Consider the following 22,932-nt stretch of genomic DNA (forward strand, 5'->3'; position numbering starts at 1 on the left):
GACTAGGTATCAATTACAGGAAAAAAACTGTAAAAAATAAAAACACATGGAGGATAAACAATACGCTACTAAATAACCAAGAGATCACTGAAGTCAAAGAGGAAATCAAAAAATACCTAGAAACAAATGACAATGAAAACACAATGACACAAAACCTATGGGATGCAGCAAAGGCAGTTCTAAGAGGGAATTTTATAGCAATACAATCCTACCTCAGGAAACAAGAAACATCTCAAACAAACAACCTAACCTTACACCTAAAGCAATGAGAGAAAGAGGAACAAAAAAAACCCCAAAGTTAGCAGAAGGAAAGAAATCATAAAGATCAGATCAGAAATAAATGAAAAAGAAATGAAGGAAATGATAGCAAAGATCAATAAAACTAAAAGCTGGTTCTTTGAGAAGATAAACAAAATTGATAAACCATTAGCCAGACTCATCAAGAAAAAAGGGGAGAGGACTCAAATCAATAGAATTAGAAATGAAATAGGAGAAGTAACAACTGACACTGCAGAAATACAAAGGATCATGAGAGATCTACACTACAAGCAACTACATGCCAATAAAATGGACAACCTGGCAGAAATGGACAAATTCTTAGAAAAGCACAAGCTTCCGAGACTGAATCAGGAAGAAACAGAAAATATAAACAGACCAATCACAAGCACTGAAATTGAAACTGTGATTACAAACCTTTGAACATACAAAAGCCCAGGACTAGATGGCTTCACAGGTGAATTCTATCAAACATTTAGAGACGAGCTAACACCGATCCTTCTCAAATTCTTCCAAAATATAGCAGAGGGAGGAACACTCCCAAACTCATTCTATGCGGCCACCATCACCCTGATACCAAAACCAAAGATGTCACAAAGAAAGAAAACTACAGGCCAATATCACTGATGAACATAGATGCAAAAATCCTCAACAAAATACTAGCAAACAGAATCCAACAGCACATTAAAAGGATCACACACCATGATCAAGTGGGGTTTATCCCAGAAATGCAAGGGTTCTTCAATATATGCAAATCAATCAATGTGATACACCATATTAATAAACTGAAGGATAAAAACCATATGATAATCTCAACAGATGCAGAAAAAGCTTTTGACAAAATTCAACATCCATTTATGATAAAAACTCTCCAGAAAGTAGGCACAGAGGGAACTTACCTCAACATAATAAAGGCCATATATGACAAACCCACAGCCAACATCATTCTCAGTGGTGAAAAACAGAACCCATTTCCTCTAAGATCAGGAACAAGACAAGGTTGCCCACTCTCACCACTATTATTCAACATAGTTTTGGAAGTTTTAGTCACAGCAATCAGAGAAGAAAAAGAAAAGGCATCCAAATCAGAAAAGAAGTAAAACTGTCACTGATTGCAGATGACATGATACTATACATTGAGAATCCTAAAGATGCTACCAGAAAACTACTAGAGCTAATCAATGAATTTGGTAAAGTAGCAGGATACAAAATTAATGCACAGCAATCTCTTGCATTCCTATACATTAATGATGAAAAACCTGAAAGAGGAATTAAGGAAACACTCCCATTTACCATTGCAACAAAAAGAACAGAATACCTTGGAATAAAACCTACCTAAGGAGACAAAAGACTGCTATGCAGAAAACTATAAGACACTGATGAAAGAAATTAAAGAGGATTCAATCAGATGGAGAGGTACACCATGTTCTTGGGTTGGAAGAATCAACATTGTGAAAATGAGTATACTACCCAAAGCAATCTACAGATTCAATGGAATCCCTATCGAACTACCACTGGCATTTTTCACAGACCTAGAACAAAAAATTTCACAATTTGTATGGAAACACAAAAGACCCCGAACAGCCAAATCAATCTTGAGAAAGAAAAAAGGAGCTGGAGGAATCTGGCTCCCTGACTTCAGACTATACTACAAGGCTACAGTAATTAAGACAATATGGTACTGACACAAAAAAGAAATATGGATCAATGGAATAGGGTAGAAAGCCCAGAGATAAACTCACACACATATGGTCACCTTATCTTTGACAAAGGAGGCAAGAATATACAATGGAGAAAAGACAGCCTCTTCAATAAGTGGTGCTGGGAAAACTGGACAGCTACATGTAAAACAATGAAATTAGAACACTTCCTAACACCATACACAAAAATAAACTCAAAATGGATTTAAGACCTAAATGTAAGGCCAGACACTATAAAACTCTTAGAGGAAAACACAGGCAGAACACTCTATGACATAAATCACAGCAAGATCCTTTTTGACCCACCTCCTACAGAAATGGAAATAAAAATTAAAAAATGGGACCTAATGAGACTAAAAGCTTCTGCCCAGCAAAGGAAACCATAAACAAAAAGACAACCCTCAGAATGGGAGAAAATACTTGCAAAGAAGCAGCTGACAATGGATTAATCTCCAAAATATACAAGCAGCTCTTGCAGCTCAATATCAGAAAAACAAACAACCCAATCCAAAAATGGGCAGAAGACCTAAAAAGACATTTCTCCAAAGAAGATGTACAGAGTGCCAACAAATACATGAAAGGATGCTCAACATCACTAATCATTAGAGAAATGCGAATGAAAACTACAATGAGATATCATCTCACACCAGTCAGAATGGCCATTATCTAAAAATCTACAAACAATAAATGCTGGAGAGGGTTTGGTGAAAAGGGAACCTTTTGCACTGTTGGTGGGAATGTAAATTGATACAGCCACTATGGAGAACAGTATGGAGGTTCCTTAAAAAACTAAAAATAGAACTACCATACGACCCATCAATCCCACTACTGGCACATACCCAGAGAAAACCATAATTCAAAAAGAGTCATGTACCACAATGTTCACTGCAGCACTATTTACAATAGCCAGGACATGGAAGCAGCCTAAGTGTCCATCAACAGATGAATGGATAAAGAAGATGTGGCACATATATACAATGGAATATTACTCAGCCATAAAAAGAAATGACATTGAGTTATTTGTAGTGAGTTGGATGGACCTAGAGTCTGTCATACAGAGTGAAGTAAGTCAGAAAGACAAAAACAAATATTGTATGCTAACACATATATATATATGGAATCTAAAAAAAAAAGGTTCTGAAGAACCTAGGGGCAGGACAGGAATAAAGATGCAGACGTAGAGAATGGACTTGAGGACACAGAGAGGGGGAAGGATAAGCTGGGACGAAGTGAGAAAGTGGCATGGACATATATACACTACCAAACGTAAAGTAGCTAGCTAGTGGGAAGCAGCCGCATAGCACAGGGAGATCAGCTCGGTGCTTTGTGACCACCTAGAGGGGTGGGATAGGGAGGGTGGGAGGGAGATGCAAGAGGGAGGAGATATGGGGATATATGTATACGTATAGCTGATTCACTTTGTTATACAGCAAAAACTAACACACCACTGTAAAACAGTTATACTCCAATAAAGATGTTAAAAAAAATAATAATAAGTTGGGGATGTCCTGCTGCAGCCTCTGCCCTGAGGAAGTTACCAAGGCTGGAGGATGGTGCTCGCTGTTACCCACTGCACGGTACTCCCCGGCATCCAGGAACTCCCAGTGCCAAGCGGAACCCCCACAAGGGGCGAAGTGCACAGAAGCCACCGAGACTACAGCACTGGGAAGCAGACACAGTCCCCACCTGCTGTCCCTGCCGACACACTTACCTAGTTCATCTTTTGATCTCCCCGATGCAAAAAACGATCGGCTCAGCTCATAGCCACCGAAGAAGAAGAAGTAGCCCGGTACTTCTCGAAGTAAAGTGCTCGAGAGTCCATGGTAGAAGCCCAAGGGGCCGTCCTTCCTAAGGATACTCTTCACGACAGACCAAACTGTGCTGGGGGGACACACGGGGTGACAGATAAGAACAGCATTCACACCCAACTAGCAGACCTGATGGAGCTCTAACAAGGAAGTAGCTCATTTTATAAACAGAGGAACCAGAATTCCAGCAATAAAAGGTTTTTGTGGGAAGGAAATATCTCCGAGAAAGACAGGTATACAATTACTTTGTAACAAGTTTTATTACTTGAACTAGTCTGTGTAAAGATATTTTATTACAACGAATGCATACATTTCTAGAAATCACTATCAAAGATCTAAAAGAGCCAATACCCATTTTTTCAATAGTAAGTGAAATTACAATGAGATTGTCCAAACTCAGAGAGAAGAAAATGGCACCGTACGTGCCCAGTCCCTCACCTGCTTTGATTCCTATCTCCTCAGCCTTTCTTTTGAGCTTGTGTATTTTGAGGGAATTGGTTCAGGTGTTTAGGGTTTGTTTTGTTTTGCATTCATCCAGGGAAGTGAGCAACAAGCCTTAAATGTTACTTAAAGGCAAGACAAAAGAAATTCTCAGAGCTGAGCTATAGCTCCTGTAAGGCTCTAGACGCACCCAGTATTTACTTCTTAGCGAGGTAGGTGTGTAAAAATTTTTTACTTGAAGCAGATCAGAGCCTGCAGGAGCCAGAACACGGGCACTTTCTGTGCAGGCTCCTCTTCCTGGTGGTGTAGGGGTGCAGGCCTATCCCTGGGAGGAAAAGCACCACAAATGACACCTGTCAGCTTAGTGAGCCCCTCACTCCTCACTTTGTTCTCAGCAGGTGACCTGGCTTGGATCAGGGAAGGATCAGGCCCCCAGGGAACAAAGGCCACCTGCTTTTATTGATGATCTTCCTGCCCAGGCATTACCCCCTAGCCAGGCCCTGCCTGCAGTGCCCCCTCCTTCTATCAATACAATGAAGAAGTAACAAAGTCATCCCACTCCACACACTTAAGCCTGCTTCCAATCCAGGTCTTAACCCCAAGCTACCAAATCCCAGGCTTGGGCACTGCTATACCTAAAATACAGTTAGCCAATATTTACTTTTGTACAGGGTGTCCGTCTACCTAAGTCCTTTGGATCTAACAATTGCTTTCTTTAAAAATACTTTAAACGACTTTTAAGGGACCCAAGGGCAACTTTCTGGGTGCTGTTCATGATCTATTTCTTTATCTAGGTACCAGTTTACAAAGGCATGTTCATTTTGTCACTACTTGTGGAACTGCACACCTAGGATTTCCTGTGATTTCTGGGTGTGTTCCTGTTATTGTGTGTACACTGTATCTCAATAAAAGAGCATTAAAGACTTAAAGTTTTGAACTTCTAGGCTATGAATAATAGATTTGAATTGGTTGTAATGAATCTCACAGGTGCAGGAAATAGGGCGCTATTATGAACCCCATCCTCACTGGATGGAAAGTGGTGACTCGAAAAATGGTCAGTTTGCCTAATGGTTTTTCCCAGGAGATTTACTGGCTTTGAGTTAACTTCAGCAACAACCACGAGCAAACCTTTAGTTTAGATAAATAAGCAAGTTTTGAGATTAACAAGGATAATAAACTGATTTTCAGTTCAAATATATAATAAATCATATTGTATATGATACATACACTCACGAGGTAACTAGAATCTGTTTTCAAGACAGAGTTGGAGAGTGACTGGATCACTGAAGACGTGCTATGCTTACGAGGGTTTGCGTGAATGTTTTCAGAAGCTGGCTTGTTTGTAGGTACACTTGAAGGATGCGGGAGGAGGTAAAGGAAGTCACTGCTAGAATCTGGGATGATCAGCCTGAGCACCTATGTGAAACTGGGGAGACTGGGGAGTGAGCAAATACTCAGCCCAGAATCCAAATTGGCAGTTAGCAAAAGCTCAGCCCTCAATTCCAAAGCCGCTGCTACGTGCCTCCCAGTATAGTTGGGGGTCATGCCTTATGCACTCCACAGGCCAAAAGGGGTGTAAGCCCCTGCTTCTCCACTTTTGGGATATTAAATACTTGCCTACAACATTCTATGGGGTGGATGGTGATTCCAACCACCACAGACAGTGTGTTCAGAAAATTATCCTCAGAGTGGTGGTGGAGAGGGGTGTTTGGACTAGATAAACTGTTTCTCTGCCACTTAATTTTAGTACAACATAAAATTTAAATTTAAAAAAATTTAAAAATTTAAAAATACTAGATACACCAAGGCAACAAGACCCCACGTTTGTGCCCAAGCAGCACTTACTTCTGGCTTTTGGCTATCTTTCCCGACATTTCCATTTCATACATGGTCTGCAGCCGGCACTTCACGAGCTCGGTGGGGCAGAGGACCAGAGCAGCAAAGGCAGAGGCAAAGGAACCAGCAGCTGCATTCTGCAGATCACTGGAAGGACGCAAGCACAGGAGGCCGGTTACCCACCCATTATTCATTCGCTCGGTCTCAGCATGCCGAAACACTGGTGGTAAAGGGGAGCAAGCTTGAGGGGAGAAGACTTCCTCAGTGCCCACGAGGCACCTGCTGCTTCCTCTGAGGAGCCCACGACCCTGTGAGGGTGACAACAGTACCCCAATTTTCATATGGGGAAAATGACACTTAGAGATGCCACGAACAGTGCTCAGAGTCACACAGCTGCTAAGCGGCAACGCTAGGTTTCAAACCCAGGTCTGCCTGATTGCAAGCCCGTGCTCCTTTTATTAGGTATAGCTCTGTGGGCTGGACGTTTGTGCCCCTCACCCCCAGATTCCTATGTTGAAGCCATAACCCCCAATGTGATGGTATTTGGAGGAAGGCCTTTGGGAGGTAGTTAGGTTTAGATGAGGTCAGGAGGGTGCAATCCTCTTGATGAGATTAGTGTCCCTGTAAGAAGAGACCGGAGAGCTGGCTGGCGCTCTCTCCACCATGTGAGAACACAGCCAGCTGTCCCTCTGCAAACCAGGAAGAGGACCTTCACCAGACACTGAATCAGCCGGCATCTTGTTCTTGGACTTTCCAGCCTCCAGAGCTATGAGAAACAAAGTTTTGTTGTTTAAAGCGCCCAGCCTGAGGTATTTTGTTCTAGCAGAGCCAGAACTAAGACAGAAAGTGACACAGAAAAACCAAACCAAACCAAACCAAACCAAACAATGTGGGGGAAAGAATTCCCTATGGTCCCACCACCCCAACACACACACTATTAATACTTCAGTGTGTTTGCCACTGAGCTTTAAATAAAAACAGGTTTCGAGGCCATCCCTATGTGCCTCTGGATTCAGCCAGAACAACCACAAGTGTAATGTAACTGCTACAGATGAAAACCCAGGATACATTTTTAACCAAAATGTTGCTCATTGAAAAAAGATTTCCCAGTTCAGCTGATGACCTCCTGGACCTCAGCTGCACAGAGGGCACGAGGTGGGCCAGTGGTGCTGCCAGTGTGAGTCAGCAAGCTCGATGGCTGTAGGGCAAATGGCGAAGCTGGAGATATAAACGGAAAATGAATGCACATAGTACAAAAATGCAAGAATTCACTTCATCTCACATGGGTTCAGTACCACCAGCCTCAGTCACCAGCAGGGGAGTGAAACTGGAAAGAATACGGGGGAAAGTACAAGAAACAAACTGCCAGGAAGACTCCTGAGAGCTCACGGGGGTCAGCAGAGGAGACCCTCTCCAAGCCTTGGGAGGACGTTCTATCACGAGAGCACCGCTGGCACCTACAGGGACGATCTTTAGTTGCACAGAAAGGACCGAGATGCTCACAGCAACAACTAGCTGTGACACTCGCCTGTTAACTGCCAGCATCCGGCTGTCACTGGACGACCAGAACAACTCACAGACCTCCAGAAGCCCCCAAAGGTAACCCCCTAGGCAGCCTGCCCAGGTGGCGAGGTCCCCTCACGATTTCTCTTCCATCTGTGAGCAGAGAAGCCTAACAGACCTACCACATTCAACTGTCCTAAAGTTACAATAAACCGCCCCACTCACACCAATGGACAGATCATCCAGACAGAAAATCAATAAGGAAACACAGGCCTTAAATGACACAATAGGCCAGGTGGACTTAATTGGTATTCGTAGAACATTCCATCAGAAAGCAGCAGAATACACATTCTTCTCAAGTGCACATGGAGCATTCTCCAGGATAGACCACATGCTAGGCCACAAAGCAAGCCTTGGTAAATTTAAGAAAACTGAAATCATATCAAGCATCTTTTCCAACCACAACACTATGAGACTGGAAGTCAATCACAGGAAAAAAACTGTAAAAAACACAAACACGAGGAGGCTAAACAGTATTACTAAACAACCAATGGATCCCTGAAGAAATCAAAGAGGAACTAAAAAAATACCTAGACACAAATGACAACAGAAACACTACAATCCAAAACCTATGGGATGCAGCAAAAGCACTTCTAAGAGGGAAGTTTATAGCAATACAGTCTTACCTCAGGAAACAAAAAGAAAAATCTCAAACAACCTAAACTTACACCTAAGGCAACTAGAGAAAGAAGAACAAAACCCAAAGTTAGTGGAAGGAAAGAAATGATAAAGATCAGAGCAGAGGGCTTCCCTGGTGGCGCAGTGGTTGAGAGTCCGCCTGCCGATGCAAGGGATGCAGGTTCGTGCCCTGGTCTGGGAAGATCCCACGTGCCGCGGAGCGGCTGGGCCCGTGAGCCATGGCCGCTGAGCCTGCGCGTCCGGAGCCTGTGCTCCGCAACAGGAGAGTCCACAACAGTGAGAGGCCTGCATACAGCAAAAAAAAGATCAGAGCAGAAATAAATGAAATAGAGATGAAGGAAACAATAGAAAAGATCAATGAAACTAAAAGCTGGTTCTTTGAAAAGATAAGCAAAATTCATAAAGCTTTAGCCAGATTCATCAAGAAAAAAAAGGGAGAGGGCTCAAATCAATAAAACTAGAAATGAAAAAAGTTATAACCGACACCACAGAAATACAAAGGATCCTAAGAGACTACTACAAGCAACTATATGCCAATAAAATGGACAACCTAGAAGAAACAGACAAATTCTTAGAAAGGTACAACCTTGTAAGACTGAACAAGGAAGAAGCAGAAAATATGAACAGACCAATCACAACTAATGAAATTGAAACTGTGATTTAAAAACGCCCAACAAACAAAAGTCCAGGACCAGATGGCTTCACAGGTGAATTCTACCAAACATTTAGAGAAGAGTTAACACCTATCCTTCTGAAACTATTCCAAAAAATTTCAGAGGAAGGAACACTCCCAAACTCATTCTATGAGGCCACCATCACCCTGATACCAAAACCAGACAAAGATATAACAAAAAAGGAAAATTACAGGCCAATATCACTGATGAACATAGATGCAAAAATCCTCAACAAAATACTAGCAAACTGAATCCAACAATACATTAAAAGGGTCATACACCATGATCAAGTGGGGTTTATTCCAGGGATGCAAGGATTCTTCAATATCCACAAATCAATCAGTGTGACAGACCACATTAACAAACTGAAGAATAAAAACCATAAGATCATCAATAGATTCAGGAAAAGCTTTTGACAAAATTCAACACCCATGTATGATAAAAACTCTCCAGAAAGTGGGCACAGAGGGAACTTAGCTCAACATAATAAAGGCCATATAGGACAAACCCACAGTTAACATCATTCTTAACGGTGAAAAGCTGAAAAGCATTTCCTCTAAGATGAGGAATGAGACAAGGATGTCCACTCTGGCCACTTTTATTCGACATAGTTTTGGAAGTCCTAGCCATGGCAATCAAAGAAGAAAAAGAAATAAAAGGAATCAAAATTGGAATAGAAGTAAAACCATCACTGTCTGCAGATAGCATGATACTACACATAGACAATTCTGAACATGCTACCAAGAAACTACTAGAACTCATCAATGAATTCGGTAAAGTTGCAGGATACAAAATTACTACTCAGAAATCTCTTGCATTCCTATGTACTTACTACAAAAGATCAAAAAGAGAAATTAAGGAAACAATCCCATTTACCATCACATCAAAAAGAATAAAATACCTAGGAATAAACCTACCTGAGTAGGCAGAAAACCTGTACTCTGAAAACTATAAGACACTGATGAAAGAAATCAAAGATGACATAAACAGGAGAATTCCCTGGGCAGTCCAGTGTTTAGGACTCCATGCTTTCACTGCAGAGGGCCTGGGTTCAATACCTTGTTGGGGAACTAACATCCCACAAGCCGTGTGGCACGGTCACAAAAAAAAAAAAAAATACCATGCTCTTGGATTGGAAGAATATTGTCAAAATGACATACTACCCAAGGCAATCTACAGATTCAATGCAGTCCCTATCAAACTACCAATGGCATTTTTCACAGAACTGGAACAAAAAATTTTTTCATCTGTCTGGAAACACAAAAGACCTCAAATAGCCAAAGCAATCCTGAGAAAGAAAAAAGGAGCTGGAGGAATCAGACACCCTGACTTCAGACTACACTACAAAGCTACAGTAATCATAACAGTATGGTACTGGCACAAAAACAGAAATATAGATCAATGGAACAGGAAAGAAATCCCAGAAATAAACCCACACACCTATGCTCAGTTAATCCATGACAAAGGAGGCAAGAATAAACAATGGAGAAAAGAAAGGCTCTTCAATAAGTGGTGCTGGGAAAACTGGACAACTACATGTGAAAGAATGAAATTTGAATATTCTCTAACACCATACACAAAAATAAACTCAAAATGGATTAAAGACCTAAATGTAAGGCCAGACACCATAAAACTCTTAGAGGGGACTTGCGCAGTGGTCCAGTGGTAAAAAATCCACCTTACAATGCAGGGGGCATGGGTTCGACCCCTGGTCAGGGAACTAAGATCCCACATGCCACAGGGCAGCTAAGCCCGCACGCCACAACTACTGAGCTCGTGTGCCTCAACTAGAGCCTGTGTGCCACAAACTACAGAGCCCACATGCTCTGGAGCCTGCGTGCCACAACTAGAGAGAAGTCTGCACACCACAAGGAAGAGCCCTTGCACTGCAATGAGAGATCCCACATGCCGCAACTAAGACCCAATACAGCCAAAAATAAAATAATAAATCTTTAAAAAAATAATAAAACTCTTAGAGGAAAACATAGGCAGAACACTCTGACATAAATCACAGCAATATCTTTTTGGATCTATTCCTGGAGTAATGAAAATAAAAACAAAAATAAACAGATGGGACCTAATTAAACTTAAAAGCTCTTGCACAGCAAAGGAAACCATAAACAAAACAAAAATACAACCTACAAAATGGGAGAAAATATTTGTAAATGAAGTGACTGACAAGGGTTAATCTCCAAAATATACAAACACCTCATGCAGCTCTATATCAAAAAAACAACAACCCAATAAAAAAAATGGACAGAAAATCTAAATAGACATTTCTCCAAAGAATACATACAGATGGCCAAAAAGCACATGAAAAGATGCTTAACATCACTAATTACTAAAGAAATGCAAATCAAAACTAAAATGAGGTATCACCTCACAACAGTCATAATGGCCATCACCAAAAAGCTTACAAACAATAAATGCTGGAGAGGGTGTGGAGAAAAGGGAATCCTCCTGCACTGTTGGTGGGAATGTAAATTGATACAGCCACTATGAAGAACAGTATGGAGGTTCCTTAAAAAACTAAAAACAGAACTACCATATGACCCAGCAATTCCACTCCTGGGCATATATCCAGAGAAAACCAAATCAGAAAGATACATGCACCCCAATGTTCACAGCAGCACTATTTACAATAGCCAGGACATGGAAGCAACCTAAATATCCATCAACAGAGGAATGGATAAAGAAGATGTGGTACATATATACAATGGAATATTACTCAGCCATAAAAAAGAATGAAATAATGCCATTTGCAGCAACACAGAGGGACCCAGAGATTATCATACTAAGTGAAGTCAGTCAGACAGAGAAAGACAAATATCATATGATACCACTTATATGTGGAATCTTTAAAAAAATGATACAAATGAACTTATTTACAAAACAGAAACAGACTCACAGACTTTGAGAACTTATAGTTTCCAAAGGGGAAACATGGTGAGGGGGGGATAAATCAGGAGTTTGGGATTAACATATGTAACATATATATAAAATGGATAATCAACAAGGATGTACTGAGCACAGGGAACTCTACTCAATATTCTTTAATAACCTATATGGGAAAAGAATCTGAAAAAGAATGGATATATGTATAACTGAATCACTTAGCTGTACACCTGAAACACAACATTGTAAATCAACTATATTCCAATATAAAATAAAAAATTTTTAAATGTTTTAGAAAAAGTGTTTTGAAACCATAAAAAAAGTTACAATGAACTAATAGTTATAGAAACTGACGTCAAACGTTACTACAGGCAAACCTTGTTTTATTGCACTTCGCTTTATTACTCTTTGAAGATACTGCATTTTTAAAATTTCTTTTTCTTTTTTTTTAACACCTTTATTGGAGTACAATTGCTTTACAATGGTGTGTTAGTTTCTGCTTTATAACAAAGTTGAAGGTTTGTGGCAACCCTGAGTTATCAGAGGATGGTTAGCATTTTTTTTAGCAATAAAGTATTTTTAAATTAAGGTAGGTACATTCTTTTTGGGACATAACACTATTGCACAGACTACAGTATAGCGTGAACATAGCTTTATATGCACTGGGAAACCAAATAATTTCCAAGATGGTCTGGAACCGAACCTCAAATATTTGACGTGCGCCTGCATAAAGCCAAGGGCTGCCTACCATCCCGGTCCCGATTTCCTATCCCTGGTGGTCTGGCCTTGGTGCCTCAGGTGGATGTGAAGTGGGTGCCCAGGGCTGAGCCGGCCTGTTAACACAGCCGGGCCTCAGAAGAGCTGGCTTGGAGCAGGCCTGCTTTCAGGAGGAAGACACCGCCTGCAGTGCGGCCTTCCTTTCGATTTTAAAGAATGATGTGTCAGACGGTCACCAGGAGAGCCAGCTCCACAACTGTACTGGCACGCGGCTTTCTAGGGGTGGGAAGTGCCCGACGCCATCCCCTCCATCCTTCCCCCTTCACTCCTACTTAAATTGTTTGTCAAAACCAAAGCTTAAAGAGTTTGTCTCTTGGCCAGTCTGCAGATCCATACTTGGCCTCCCTCCGGGACTCTCTGTCAACCTGCTGACAGGCCGCAGTCAATCAGGGTCATTGACCAGGGTTTGCCAATCTTGCTGGAACAAAGGTGGTATCGACAGATACGGACGGCTGTTTCATCCGAGAGGCGGTAACGCCTGAACGATCCCCAAGCATGCTGATACAGGGCAACCCAGGGCCAAGTCAGATCTGCAGTGGACTTTGGCTTTCTAATAAATGCTTTCACCTACCAGTGCATGAGATGAGGGACTTGGGCCCCAGGCTGTGCCTATAGTAGAAACTTTAGAACTGGATCTCAAATGGCAATCGGCATAGGATGGGATTTTGTAAGAATCAACTGTTTTGTCACCCACTCAACAAACATGTTCCTAAACACTCCTGCTGTGTCAGGGCCCGTCCAGCCAAAGGTGAAAAGAGAGCACTACTCAGGGAGTGTTCAAACCGAGAATATTTACTGTATCACTGCAGAAATTCATAACAGGTGATCACAAGCAGTTCCTTTCCCTGCTTCTGTGTAATTATTAATCTTTTCTCTAGACCTGACCCCTACAAAGTACTCCAGAGCCCCGCCTGTGGTCTTGAGGGAAGAATGCTGGATTGGGGGTGCAGAAGACACGGGCTGCAGTCCCGGCTCTGTCACTTATTAACCCAGTGATCTTCAGCGCGTCAGTATCTGTACCAGAGTCTCCCCATCTATAAAACGGATACCATCACCTGCCTGGATCCTCGCGCAGGACCACGGTGAGGGCTAAGAAAGCACGACACGCATGTCAGAGCTTCGTAAGCTCTCAGGCGGCGTTTGCTCACTGGTAATGAGCAACCACTGTCCTGCAGGATGAAAAAGCTGCAGCCCCCCTCCTGTCCCCCAAGTTCAAAGAAGACGCGGGTGCTGGGTTAGGCCGAGTGAAAGAGGAAGCTTTCTTCACTACAGGACCTGCTCCAGAATCTCCTGTGGTTGCTCCATTTCCCTGTCCTTCTCCAAGGATGCTGAAGGAGACCTCAACTCCAGGTCTCCTCAACTAGGAAGTCTCTCGCTCCAGTGCAAAGAGCTACAGTCACTGCAGTGTCCTTTTTGTCTGTCTCTACCACGGGACACCACATTCTCCTGGTTTATCTTCTGCTTATTTCTTTACTTCCTCTTTTTCCTGACCCCTCCCTGCTGGAGGGTCCTAGGATCTGTGCTCAGTCCTATAAACACTGTCTCCCTGGGGGATCTCATCCAGTCCCAAGCCTTTAAAAAACAAGTTCCATCTATCAAGATGGGATGCCTGCTATAAATGGGCACATCTCCAGGCACCCCCAAAGACTTCAGTACAAAAGGAACCTACTTTAGCCACGTGGGACCTGTATTTGCAATAGGGTCTTGAATTCCCACCAAAACAACAGGCAAGACTGCCCTCTGCAACCACAAAGCTGATAACAATAATTTTAAATGATTTAAAATAAATCAATGGGGACTTTCCCGATGGCACAGTGGTTAACCATCCACCCGCCAATGCAGGGGACACGGGTTTGAGCCCTGGTTGGGGAAGATCCCACATGCCACGGAGCAACTAAGCCCGTGTGCCACAACTACTGAGTCTGTGCACTAGAGCCCGCGAGCCACAATTACTGAGCCTGCATGCTACAACTACTAAAGCCCACACGCCTAGAGCCTGTGCTCCGCAACGAGAAGCCACCACAATGAGAAGCCTGCGCGCCGCAACGAAGAGTAGCCCCCACTCGCCGCAACTAGAGAAAGCCCGCATGCAGCAACAAAGACCCAATGCAGCCAAAAATAAATATTTTTTTTTAAAAAGAGTGAAAACTTATAAAATAAATCAATGTTCAAAGGAGTAAAGGCTAAACATCCCAGTGGTTTCCGAATTCCTTTTAGTCTCGGTATAATAAATACCCAAGGAATGACCAAATACACACCCAAGTCTGATGTTTGGGGCAGACTCGACCAATGAAACAGTAGGTTCACCTGCATCTTCTCAGATGCTCTGACCCTTCCTAAAATTCCAAGTTCTTCCTCAAACCTATTTGGCTCTTCCAATACCCTGCATTCTGCTGATGACGTGAAACCCAAAACTCGGGTCACAAGTTGCATCTATGGTTTAAGTTCTGCACTTCTGCCCAGAGAAGTGGCACCAACAGCAGCATTTGAAAAACATCTTCCCCAAATATCATATGATATCACTTATATTGGGAATTTAATTTTTAAAAATGGCACAAGTGAACTTATTTACAAAACAAACAGACTCACAGATCTCGAAACCAAATTTCAGGTTACCAAAGGGGAAACATGGGGGGAGGGGATAAATTAGGAGATTGGGATGAACATAAACACACTACTCTAAATAAAGCAGATAACCAACAAGCACCTACTGTATAGCACAGGGAACTCTACTCAATATTCTGCAGTAACCTCTATGGGAAAAGAATGTGAAAAAGAATGGATATATATATATATATATATATATATGCATAACTGATTCACTTTGCTGTACACCTGAAACTAACACAACATTGTAAATCAACTATACTCCAATTAAAAAAAAAGAAAAATAATAAAAATAATTTTTTCAAGAAAGAAAAGCATCTTCCTGAAGAATGGAAGGAACGTGAGGGTGGTTGTTTCTACGCGGTGGATTATGGGCAACTCTCCTTTTGCATAACACATGTGCGTTTCCCCAGTTTTCTATGATGGCAATATATGACTTCTTAATCAAAGGAAGTAGTTATTGTAAAAACGGAAATGTTCTTCTCCATAAGGTCTCATAAAAAGCTTGACTACACAAGTGTTGTTTCTCAAAGAGGTCTCAGTGACCTCAACTCACCTCAGCTTCGCCTGCTTTTCCAATCCAACCACTTTCCGTACCACCTGCTGGCAGAATCCGTAACACATGAAGAGGACGGAGTTCTCGGCGATGTTGGCAATCAGCGCTGGGCTGGTCCCCTTGTAGAAGCCCCGGAAGCCCACCTGGGAGTAGGTCTTCAGGCAGCAGTCGGTGAGGCCCCTGTACAGGTCGGGGAACGTCTGCATCTTCACTTTCATGGTGTCGAAGGGCTGCCCGGTGAGTACACATGCTGTGCCCCCTGCAACCAGGACAGGAATCCTCGTCCAGCACCAGTCTACAGCCACGTGGTAGAGTGCGGCCTCGAGGACCCATGGAGATGAGGGACAGGCAGCCCACCACAGGGCTTACCTCTGGGTCACTTCATTTTGACCTCCTCCCCCCTCCCCGGCCAACCCTTCTAGCTCAGTCCAATAAAACTTCTAGGGGTCCTTCATGAGTCTGGCACCCCGCTCCAGCCCTGAAGGAGCTCAACTCGGTAGAAGAGAGGACGTGTGTTTGACAGTCAAAGCCACCGGATGTGAAGGTGTGACGTGTGTTCAGGAGCATCGGTCAGAGGGACCTGGGCTCAAAGCCTGACTCTGCTGTGAAATCCTGGCTAAGCGATGTGACCTCCGAGCCTCGATTCCCTATCGGGTTAACGTGAGGATTAGGATAAGGCTCTAACGTATTGGCTGCTACACCACAAGTGGCTCATTTACAGCGGTTAACTGTGTCTGTGTGTGCGTCCACATAAAAGGAAGGGGAAGGGAAGAGTCTGGTGTTAATCACTCTTTTGCCTGATGCCCAATGGTCCTAATGACTATCAGGGAAATAACAGAGGAATAGGCCACAGATAAAGAAAACAAAAGGTCTAATTAGTCCCTGAAGAGCTAAATGTTTGACCCTATGGGAAAACATCTTATTTGGACTCTACCATTTGTATTCAGACAGGAAATGGATTGAAACTTACCCCTGTTTAGCATAAATCATATATTTATATGCTTTTATACGACAAAAGCATTGAATTGCATTCAATGACTTCGATAAAAATTCTGACTGTAAGGAAAAGAATGAACTATTAAACCCTGTAATATCTCCAGACCCTGAACTGGGTCAGCATTTGGGGAGCTGTCTGTCACTGGCGAATGCTTCCACCTCCCCTTGGGCCTGGGACGTCCTGTGCTTGTGTCAGGAAACAGCCACTGGATGAGGTTACGAAAACCTCAGCAAAATTGAAGAGAAGGCTTACATATTTCAGAAATGCAATTTCATAACTTAGACATAATACACAGTTACTCCAATGAAGGTGTGGAAAGTAGAAATGGAGGGAGGGCTGTTAAGAATAACTCCCAAGGGGCTTCCCTGGTGGCGCAGTGGTTGAGAGTCCGCCTGCCGATGCAGAGGACGTGGGTTCGTGCCCCGGTCCGGGAAGATCCCACATGCCCCGGAGCAGCTGGGCCCGTGAGCCATGGCCGCTGAGCCCGCGCGTCCGGAGCCTGTGCTCCGCAACAGGAGAGGCCGCAACAGTGAGAGGCCCGTGCACCGCAAAAAAAAAAAAGAATAACTCCCAATTAATTATTGGTAGATGGACATTTCCAAAGAGTCTGAAAACTGATCTCTTAAGCAAGCACAAGCGTGATCTCCATGATCCTATCACCACTGTCCCTTTCTTCTAGGACAGCAATGACACATTTCTGCTTTGTTTTGCCACACTATCCCCAGTTCTGAATTAGTGGAATATAATTTAATAAGATGTTACCATAATTAGAGTTATTCTCTCCCAGGTACTGATGGGCTAGAATAAAATAAGGTCCTACTTATGTCAAAAATAATCATTCCGGGCTTCCCTGGTGGCGCAGTGGTTGAGAGTCCGCCTGCCAATGCAGGGGACACGGGTTCATGCCGGGAGGATCCCACGTGCCGCGGAGCGGCTGGGCCCGTGAGCCATGGCCGCTGAGCCTGCATGTCCGGAGCCTGTGCTCCGCAACGGGAGAGGCCACAACAGTGAGAGGCCCGCGTATCGTGCAAAAAAAAAAAAAAAAATCATTCCAAAAGACGTGAATGTCAGAATTTTTAAACTGGGTTCATAATTTTGACAACCTAGATGCATTTTAATTCTATCACAACAGATCCTACAGTCTATCTTTGATAGAGTGACTGAAGGATATAAAATTCCGAAAGCTGAGCATCCCTCATGGGGTAAAATGCCCTTCTGTTGCAGAGACACAGACTGAGTCCAGGCATTCATGGGAAGGTAAGAGGATGCCAAGGGCAAGCAAGTGGGTCCACTGTTGCCAAAGTCAGCAGCCTCTGCAGTATGGCGTTGGGGGAGTGGGGGGTGGTGAAGGGGTCGGGGATGGTGCACAGGGCCTGGGGGGGCTTGATTCCACGGCAGGGTGAGGGGCTGACCCAAAGGCACTCAGCGCGTAAGAGGCCGTGGGGCGGAATCCAGGCAGCCCTTGGTTCCCCTGCTCCTTGTCGTCTCTGACCTGGGAGCGCCCTCGCCTGAACTTATCAGTGTCTGCAGACTTCCTCATGAGCCTACTTTGGCCGATTTCTGGTTCATAGAAAAATACTTCGATCTTCCCTGAACCCATGATTTCTTTTTCACAATTAAGAAGACGACAGGGGACTTCCCTGGTGGCACAGTGATTAAGACTCCACGCTCCCGGGCTTCCCTGGTGGCGCAGTGGTTGAGAGTCCGCCTGCCGACGCAGGGGACACAGGTTCGTGCCCCGGTCCGGGAAGATCCCACATGCCGCGGAGCGGCTGGGCCCGTGAGCCATGGCCGCTGAGCCTGCGCGTCCGGAGCCTGTGCTCCGCAGCGGGAGAGGCCGCAACAGTGAGAGGCCCGCGTACCGCAAAAAAAAAAAAAAAAAAAGACTCCATGCTCCTAACGCAGGGAGCCCGGGTTCGATCCCTGGTCTGGGAACTAGATCCCACATACACGCTGCAACTAAGAGTTTGCATGCCACAACTAAGGAGCCCGTGAGCCGCAACTAAGACCCGATGCAACCAAATAAATAAATATTAAAAAAAAAAAAAAAAAAAAGACGACGACAGGATGAGAGAAGGCGGCTCTGACTGCTCTTGATCTGTTGACCCAGGAGGTCCCACCAGATAAAAGGACAATGGGCAACCGGCTCCTCTGGCCTCTTCACTCCAAGCAGCGGTGACCCAATATAAGAATCGGTGAGGGAGGCAAGGGTAAGCCAGGGTCTGCATCTGGGAAGTATGGGCATTCCAGCGCTCCTCCAGCCCTAGAATCATCCAGGAATCTGGAGAACCAAGTAACCACCCAGGCACTTCCAAGTCTGTCACTTGCCTCAGGCTGAATAAAGGTGACCTTTCTAAAGAGTGGCCTGCGGTGGCAGGTGCTGCCCAGAACTCAATGGTGCCTAGTGGGGCCAGAGTCCGCCCCAGCACTCGCCCCGCCCACCACTCCCCGGCCAATCCTGGGGCCCCTCCTTTCAGGGCTTTAAGACTCAGTCAAAAGTCAGCCTGATTTACCAATGACATTTCTAAGGGTATCCTTTCTCTCCCCCAGCAGTTGCAAGGACAGGAACTGGGATTTCCCTGGAGAGATGGCACTGTGTTATTTTTGCACTCTAAGGCCTCTGAAGACTGCCAGGCTTGGGGTGGAATCCTGCATATCCCAGCCACATGGCAATGGACGAGTGGCTTCAGCTCTGAGCTGTGATATGTTCCAGCTGTCACCCGGGGACACTCCCACACCATACCCCTGACTCATAGCTCTAATACAGCGGGAACTACTCTACCTTCTGCTGTGTTTGCAACACAGTATTACACCTGTATTAAGTGGATTCATTCCAGGGTTAAAGCATGTCGCTTCTAGAGCTACAAAGGCAATGTCTTCACCAGAGCTCACGTGCAGAAGGTATTTGAGGAACAAAGGAGGGGTTTTCTCTGGGATTACCTGCGGCCCCCGCCGTAAGGTCAATGGCAGCTTGGATGGCAGGATTGGATTTCATGTTTGCCCACTCCTCTGCTGGGCTCCGCGGAGGGCAACTCTCACGAGCTTACAATGGGCACCTCATATCCCTAGAAGGAGGCAAGAGTTCACCATCAGTCGGGCCTCTGCAGCCCCCCTTTCTCTAGGCCTGCTGCCTAGCTACTGGACTTGAACTTCAGGGAACCGGGAAACTGTCTCTACGTTGCTCCAAAGGAGGGGGCTCGAGCTGTCAGAGCAGCTTAGTGATCAGCCTCCCCTTCTCCCTGCCCACCACCTCCCCATGAAAAGCACACAGATCAAAAACCTTGCTCACGTATCACTGCTACAGCCACAGGTGAGGGCACTTCAACCAACCTTTCTGAAACCCTCAAGAAACGAATGCCAATAAGCAAGCCAACCGCACATCCCAAGCCCCATCAAACCAGTTTTTTCAGAGGCCTAAGTTAAACCATCAATCCACTGGGCTCTGTTCCAAATTCAGACAGCGGCCTGAGACCCTAAGAGAAGGTCACAAAACAGTAGCTCTGGAAAGGAATGGGTTAGGAGCTCGGCCAAGTGACACACGCCTGGGTCTGAATGCTTGCTCTGCCACTGGTATGGTGGCCCTTTGGGCCCCTAAAGCTGGAGGTCCCCGTCTATACAAGGTGAAAAAATAAAAGTACTATCACTATAATACGAGGGCAATCAAACAGCCACATCGGACAAATACGATGATGAACTGTGAACACACACCACGAGTTCTTAGAACAACTACAAAGCACAGCACCAAACATTACTATCATCATAGGCCTCCCAGAACTTCTCAACCATAAACGTGCACACGAATCACCTGGGGACCTTGTTAAAAGGCCGATTCTGATGTGATTGGCTTCAAGTGGGACCAGAAATGCTGCCTGCCTTCACCTGCTCCCAGGTGAAGTTGATAATGCCTGGCTATTAACCATACTTTGAGAAGCAACCCCTGGGTCCATTGCGCCCCTAATTTGCTTGATAAGAATCACCTGGGACACTTGTTAAACATTCCAATAACCAGGCTGCTCTCCTGGAAATGTTGATTCAGTAGGTTTGAGCTGGAGCCTAGAAGTTTGGGAAAACCAGAGTCTACTCCTCTACTTTAGACAAAAAGCAACCATTGGCAAGGCATGGACTTAATTAATATTGACTAGAAAAGGAGAGGTGCTTCATTCACATAGAATATTAAAATAACCAATACAGAAACCAATTCCGTATGATTTTCAAGCTATGTCACTGCCTTACACCTGAATAACAAGGAACGCTTTTTATCCGTCACATTGAAGACCTGTGTGATCCCAGTCAGGACACCTGTCAGAGGAGGGGGTGGGCAGCCTGGATGGCCAATGAATACCAACAGCTTCCTCATCAACAGCGGGGAAGAATTTTAGCCAAGAAGGTTTTTAACCACTTGAAGCATGTCGTCAATGACTAGACACCAAGAATCTTTACAAAACATGTGAAAACCAGCAACAACACAAGAACACTACTTAATAAAGCAACTAAGATTAGACATACAATTAGATGTACAAAACACTGACTTTCCGTTACTGACAGACCTGGAGAGGCAGTACCAATTACTAAGGTTGATAAGACGGTGACCATCCAGTATCTAGAGAAGGATATCAGGGTCCTAACCCAATCTCTTCCTTTTCCAGATGGAGAACTGAGTCCAGAGGAAGACAAGGACTTGTCCAAGGTCATACAACAAGTCCGTGGCAAAGACAGGATTCAACTCAAGTCTTGCCTTTTGGGTCTGTTCCTATCAAGCAGGGTATTCCCACCTGGCCAAGAAGAGAAAACAAAACACCCAACCCTGCATTTTAGAGGAAAATGGAGACAAGCGGGGAAAGGAGTCACAGACAGGGCACATCCAACGCAGCTCATTCCCTTGGGGTGTGGACATTTCTTTCTTAGAAGAGGCACAGCAGATGGTACTGTGTCATCAATGCGAATTCAACCCTTTTAGGCAAGTCAAACAAACACATCAACTCCTACAAATAACTACTTGTAGAATTATTAGAACAGTTAACAGTCCTAACAGATTAACTGAGAGGGGGCATCTGTTTCAAATTACGCGTAGCTTTGGCTTGAAGGAGGCATGGGGCGTGGAGGCAGCCAGACTGATCAACTTGACTTAATTAAACTGATTCGTGAGCCTTCGGTACCAACTGGAAGAGAAAAACGGAATCCTTTCAGCGTCCCTTTACCCTTCCTTCAAACTACACCGGAGTCAAACTCCAAAAGAAACAACGCAGACCATGTATCTTTTTCATTCCTTCGGGAAATTAACTTCTCGTGTGGGAGAATCCGAGGAGGCCGCATTCCCCACTAGGTAACACGAATTGCTCCGGGAAGATTCCAGCTTCAAGGCCGAAGCTGGCGCCCGCCATCCGAGCGCCCAGAGCTGGTGGGGCCCACGGGCGCTGGGATGCAAACCAGTCTCGCCGCTCAGCAGCTGGCTCGGGAGCTCCTGCTCCGGGGCTCGGGATCCCGATCCGCACAAGGGTCAGCTTAGGGAGACGACTGCCAACTTTGTTGTCTTCCCGGCCCTAAACGTTCGCTGACTCTGCCACAACAACCTGCGAGGGTCTCCCATCCATAAGCGCCTCCGCCCTCCCTGCCCGGCGCGGAGCCGGCGTGACACTACGACCGGGCAAATGAGGGCAACCTTTCCCGGGACGTGACCAGTGCGCGCAGGAGGCGGCGGGGCCCGAGTCTCCATGGAATCCCAGGCAAAGCGCGGGAAGGCGGCGCCCGCGGGTCCCCGGGCACGTGTGCGGCGCGGCGGGCGCGGGACCCCAGATCTCCACCCCGCCTCCCGGGAGGGTCACGCCGCCCGGGCGCGGAGGCCGGCCGGCCCGCCCGCTCCCTCTCCCTCTCCCTCCCCCTCTTCCCGGCCGGTTCCCTGCAGCCCGCGACCGCCCGGCTGGGCTGCGCTCACCGCCGCGCCGACTGGCCACGTCCTACTCGCGCTCCGCCGCCCGCTCTCGACTCTGGCTCGGCGGCGGGGGCGGCCGCTTAACACCCACGTCGGCTACCGGCCGGCCCTCCGCCCCGCCTCCCGCGCCAGACTGCCGCCGGCGGGCGGCCCCGCGGGCTCAGGAGCGCCCCCTGCGGCCGGGACGGGCTGCGCTGGGGCCGGGGCCGGGGCCGGGGCCGGGGCCGGGGCCGG

The 22,932-nt window shown here is 45.4% G+C and overlaps 1 protein-coding gene across 4 annotated transcripts in view; it reads right to left on the minus strand.

Annotated features, from left to right (window-relative positions):
• Positions 1–22,870, minus strand: part of SLC25A15 (solute carrier family 25 member 15) — a 35,297-nt gene extending 12,427 nt beyond the window's left edge. Inside the window, exons 1-5 of one of the 4 annotated variants that reach the window (XR_003791714.1) lie at positions 22,702–22,744; positions 19,710–19,834; positions 15,773–16,031; positions 6,071–6,208; positions 3,688–3,857 (exon numbers count right to left, since the gene is read on the minus strand). Coding sequence is in view for 1 of the 4 variants with exons in the window: in XM_029210056.1 (XP_029065889.1) it covers positions 3,688–3,857; positions 6,071–6,208; positions 15,773–16,031; positions 19,710–19,764 (622 nt within the window). In the remaining 3 variants the exon portion in view is untranslated. Of the gene's footprint in view, positions 1–3,687; positions 3,858–6,070; positions 6,209–15,772; positions 17,781–19,709; positions 21,652–22,701 lie in introns of those variants that run through there. The other 3 variants (XM_029210056.1, XR_003791712.1, XR_003791713.1) reach the window with 3 other exon arrangements.
• Positions 22,871–22,932: the final 62 nt, after the last annotated feature.

Source organism: Monodon monoceros, unplaced genomic scaffold (assembly GCF_005190385.1).
Source record: "Monodon monoceros isolate NGI ecotype Baffin Bay Population unplaced genomic scaffold, NGI_Narwhal_1 Super_Scaffold_8, whole genome shotgun sequence".
In the NCBI taxonomy this organism is placed as follows: domain Eukaryota; kingdom Metazoa; phylum Chordata; class Mammalia; order Artiodactyla; family Monodontidae; genus Monodon; species Monodon monoceros.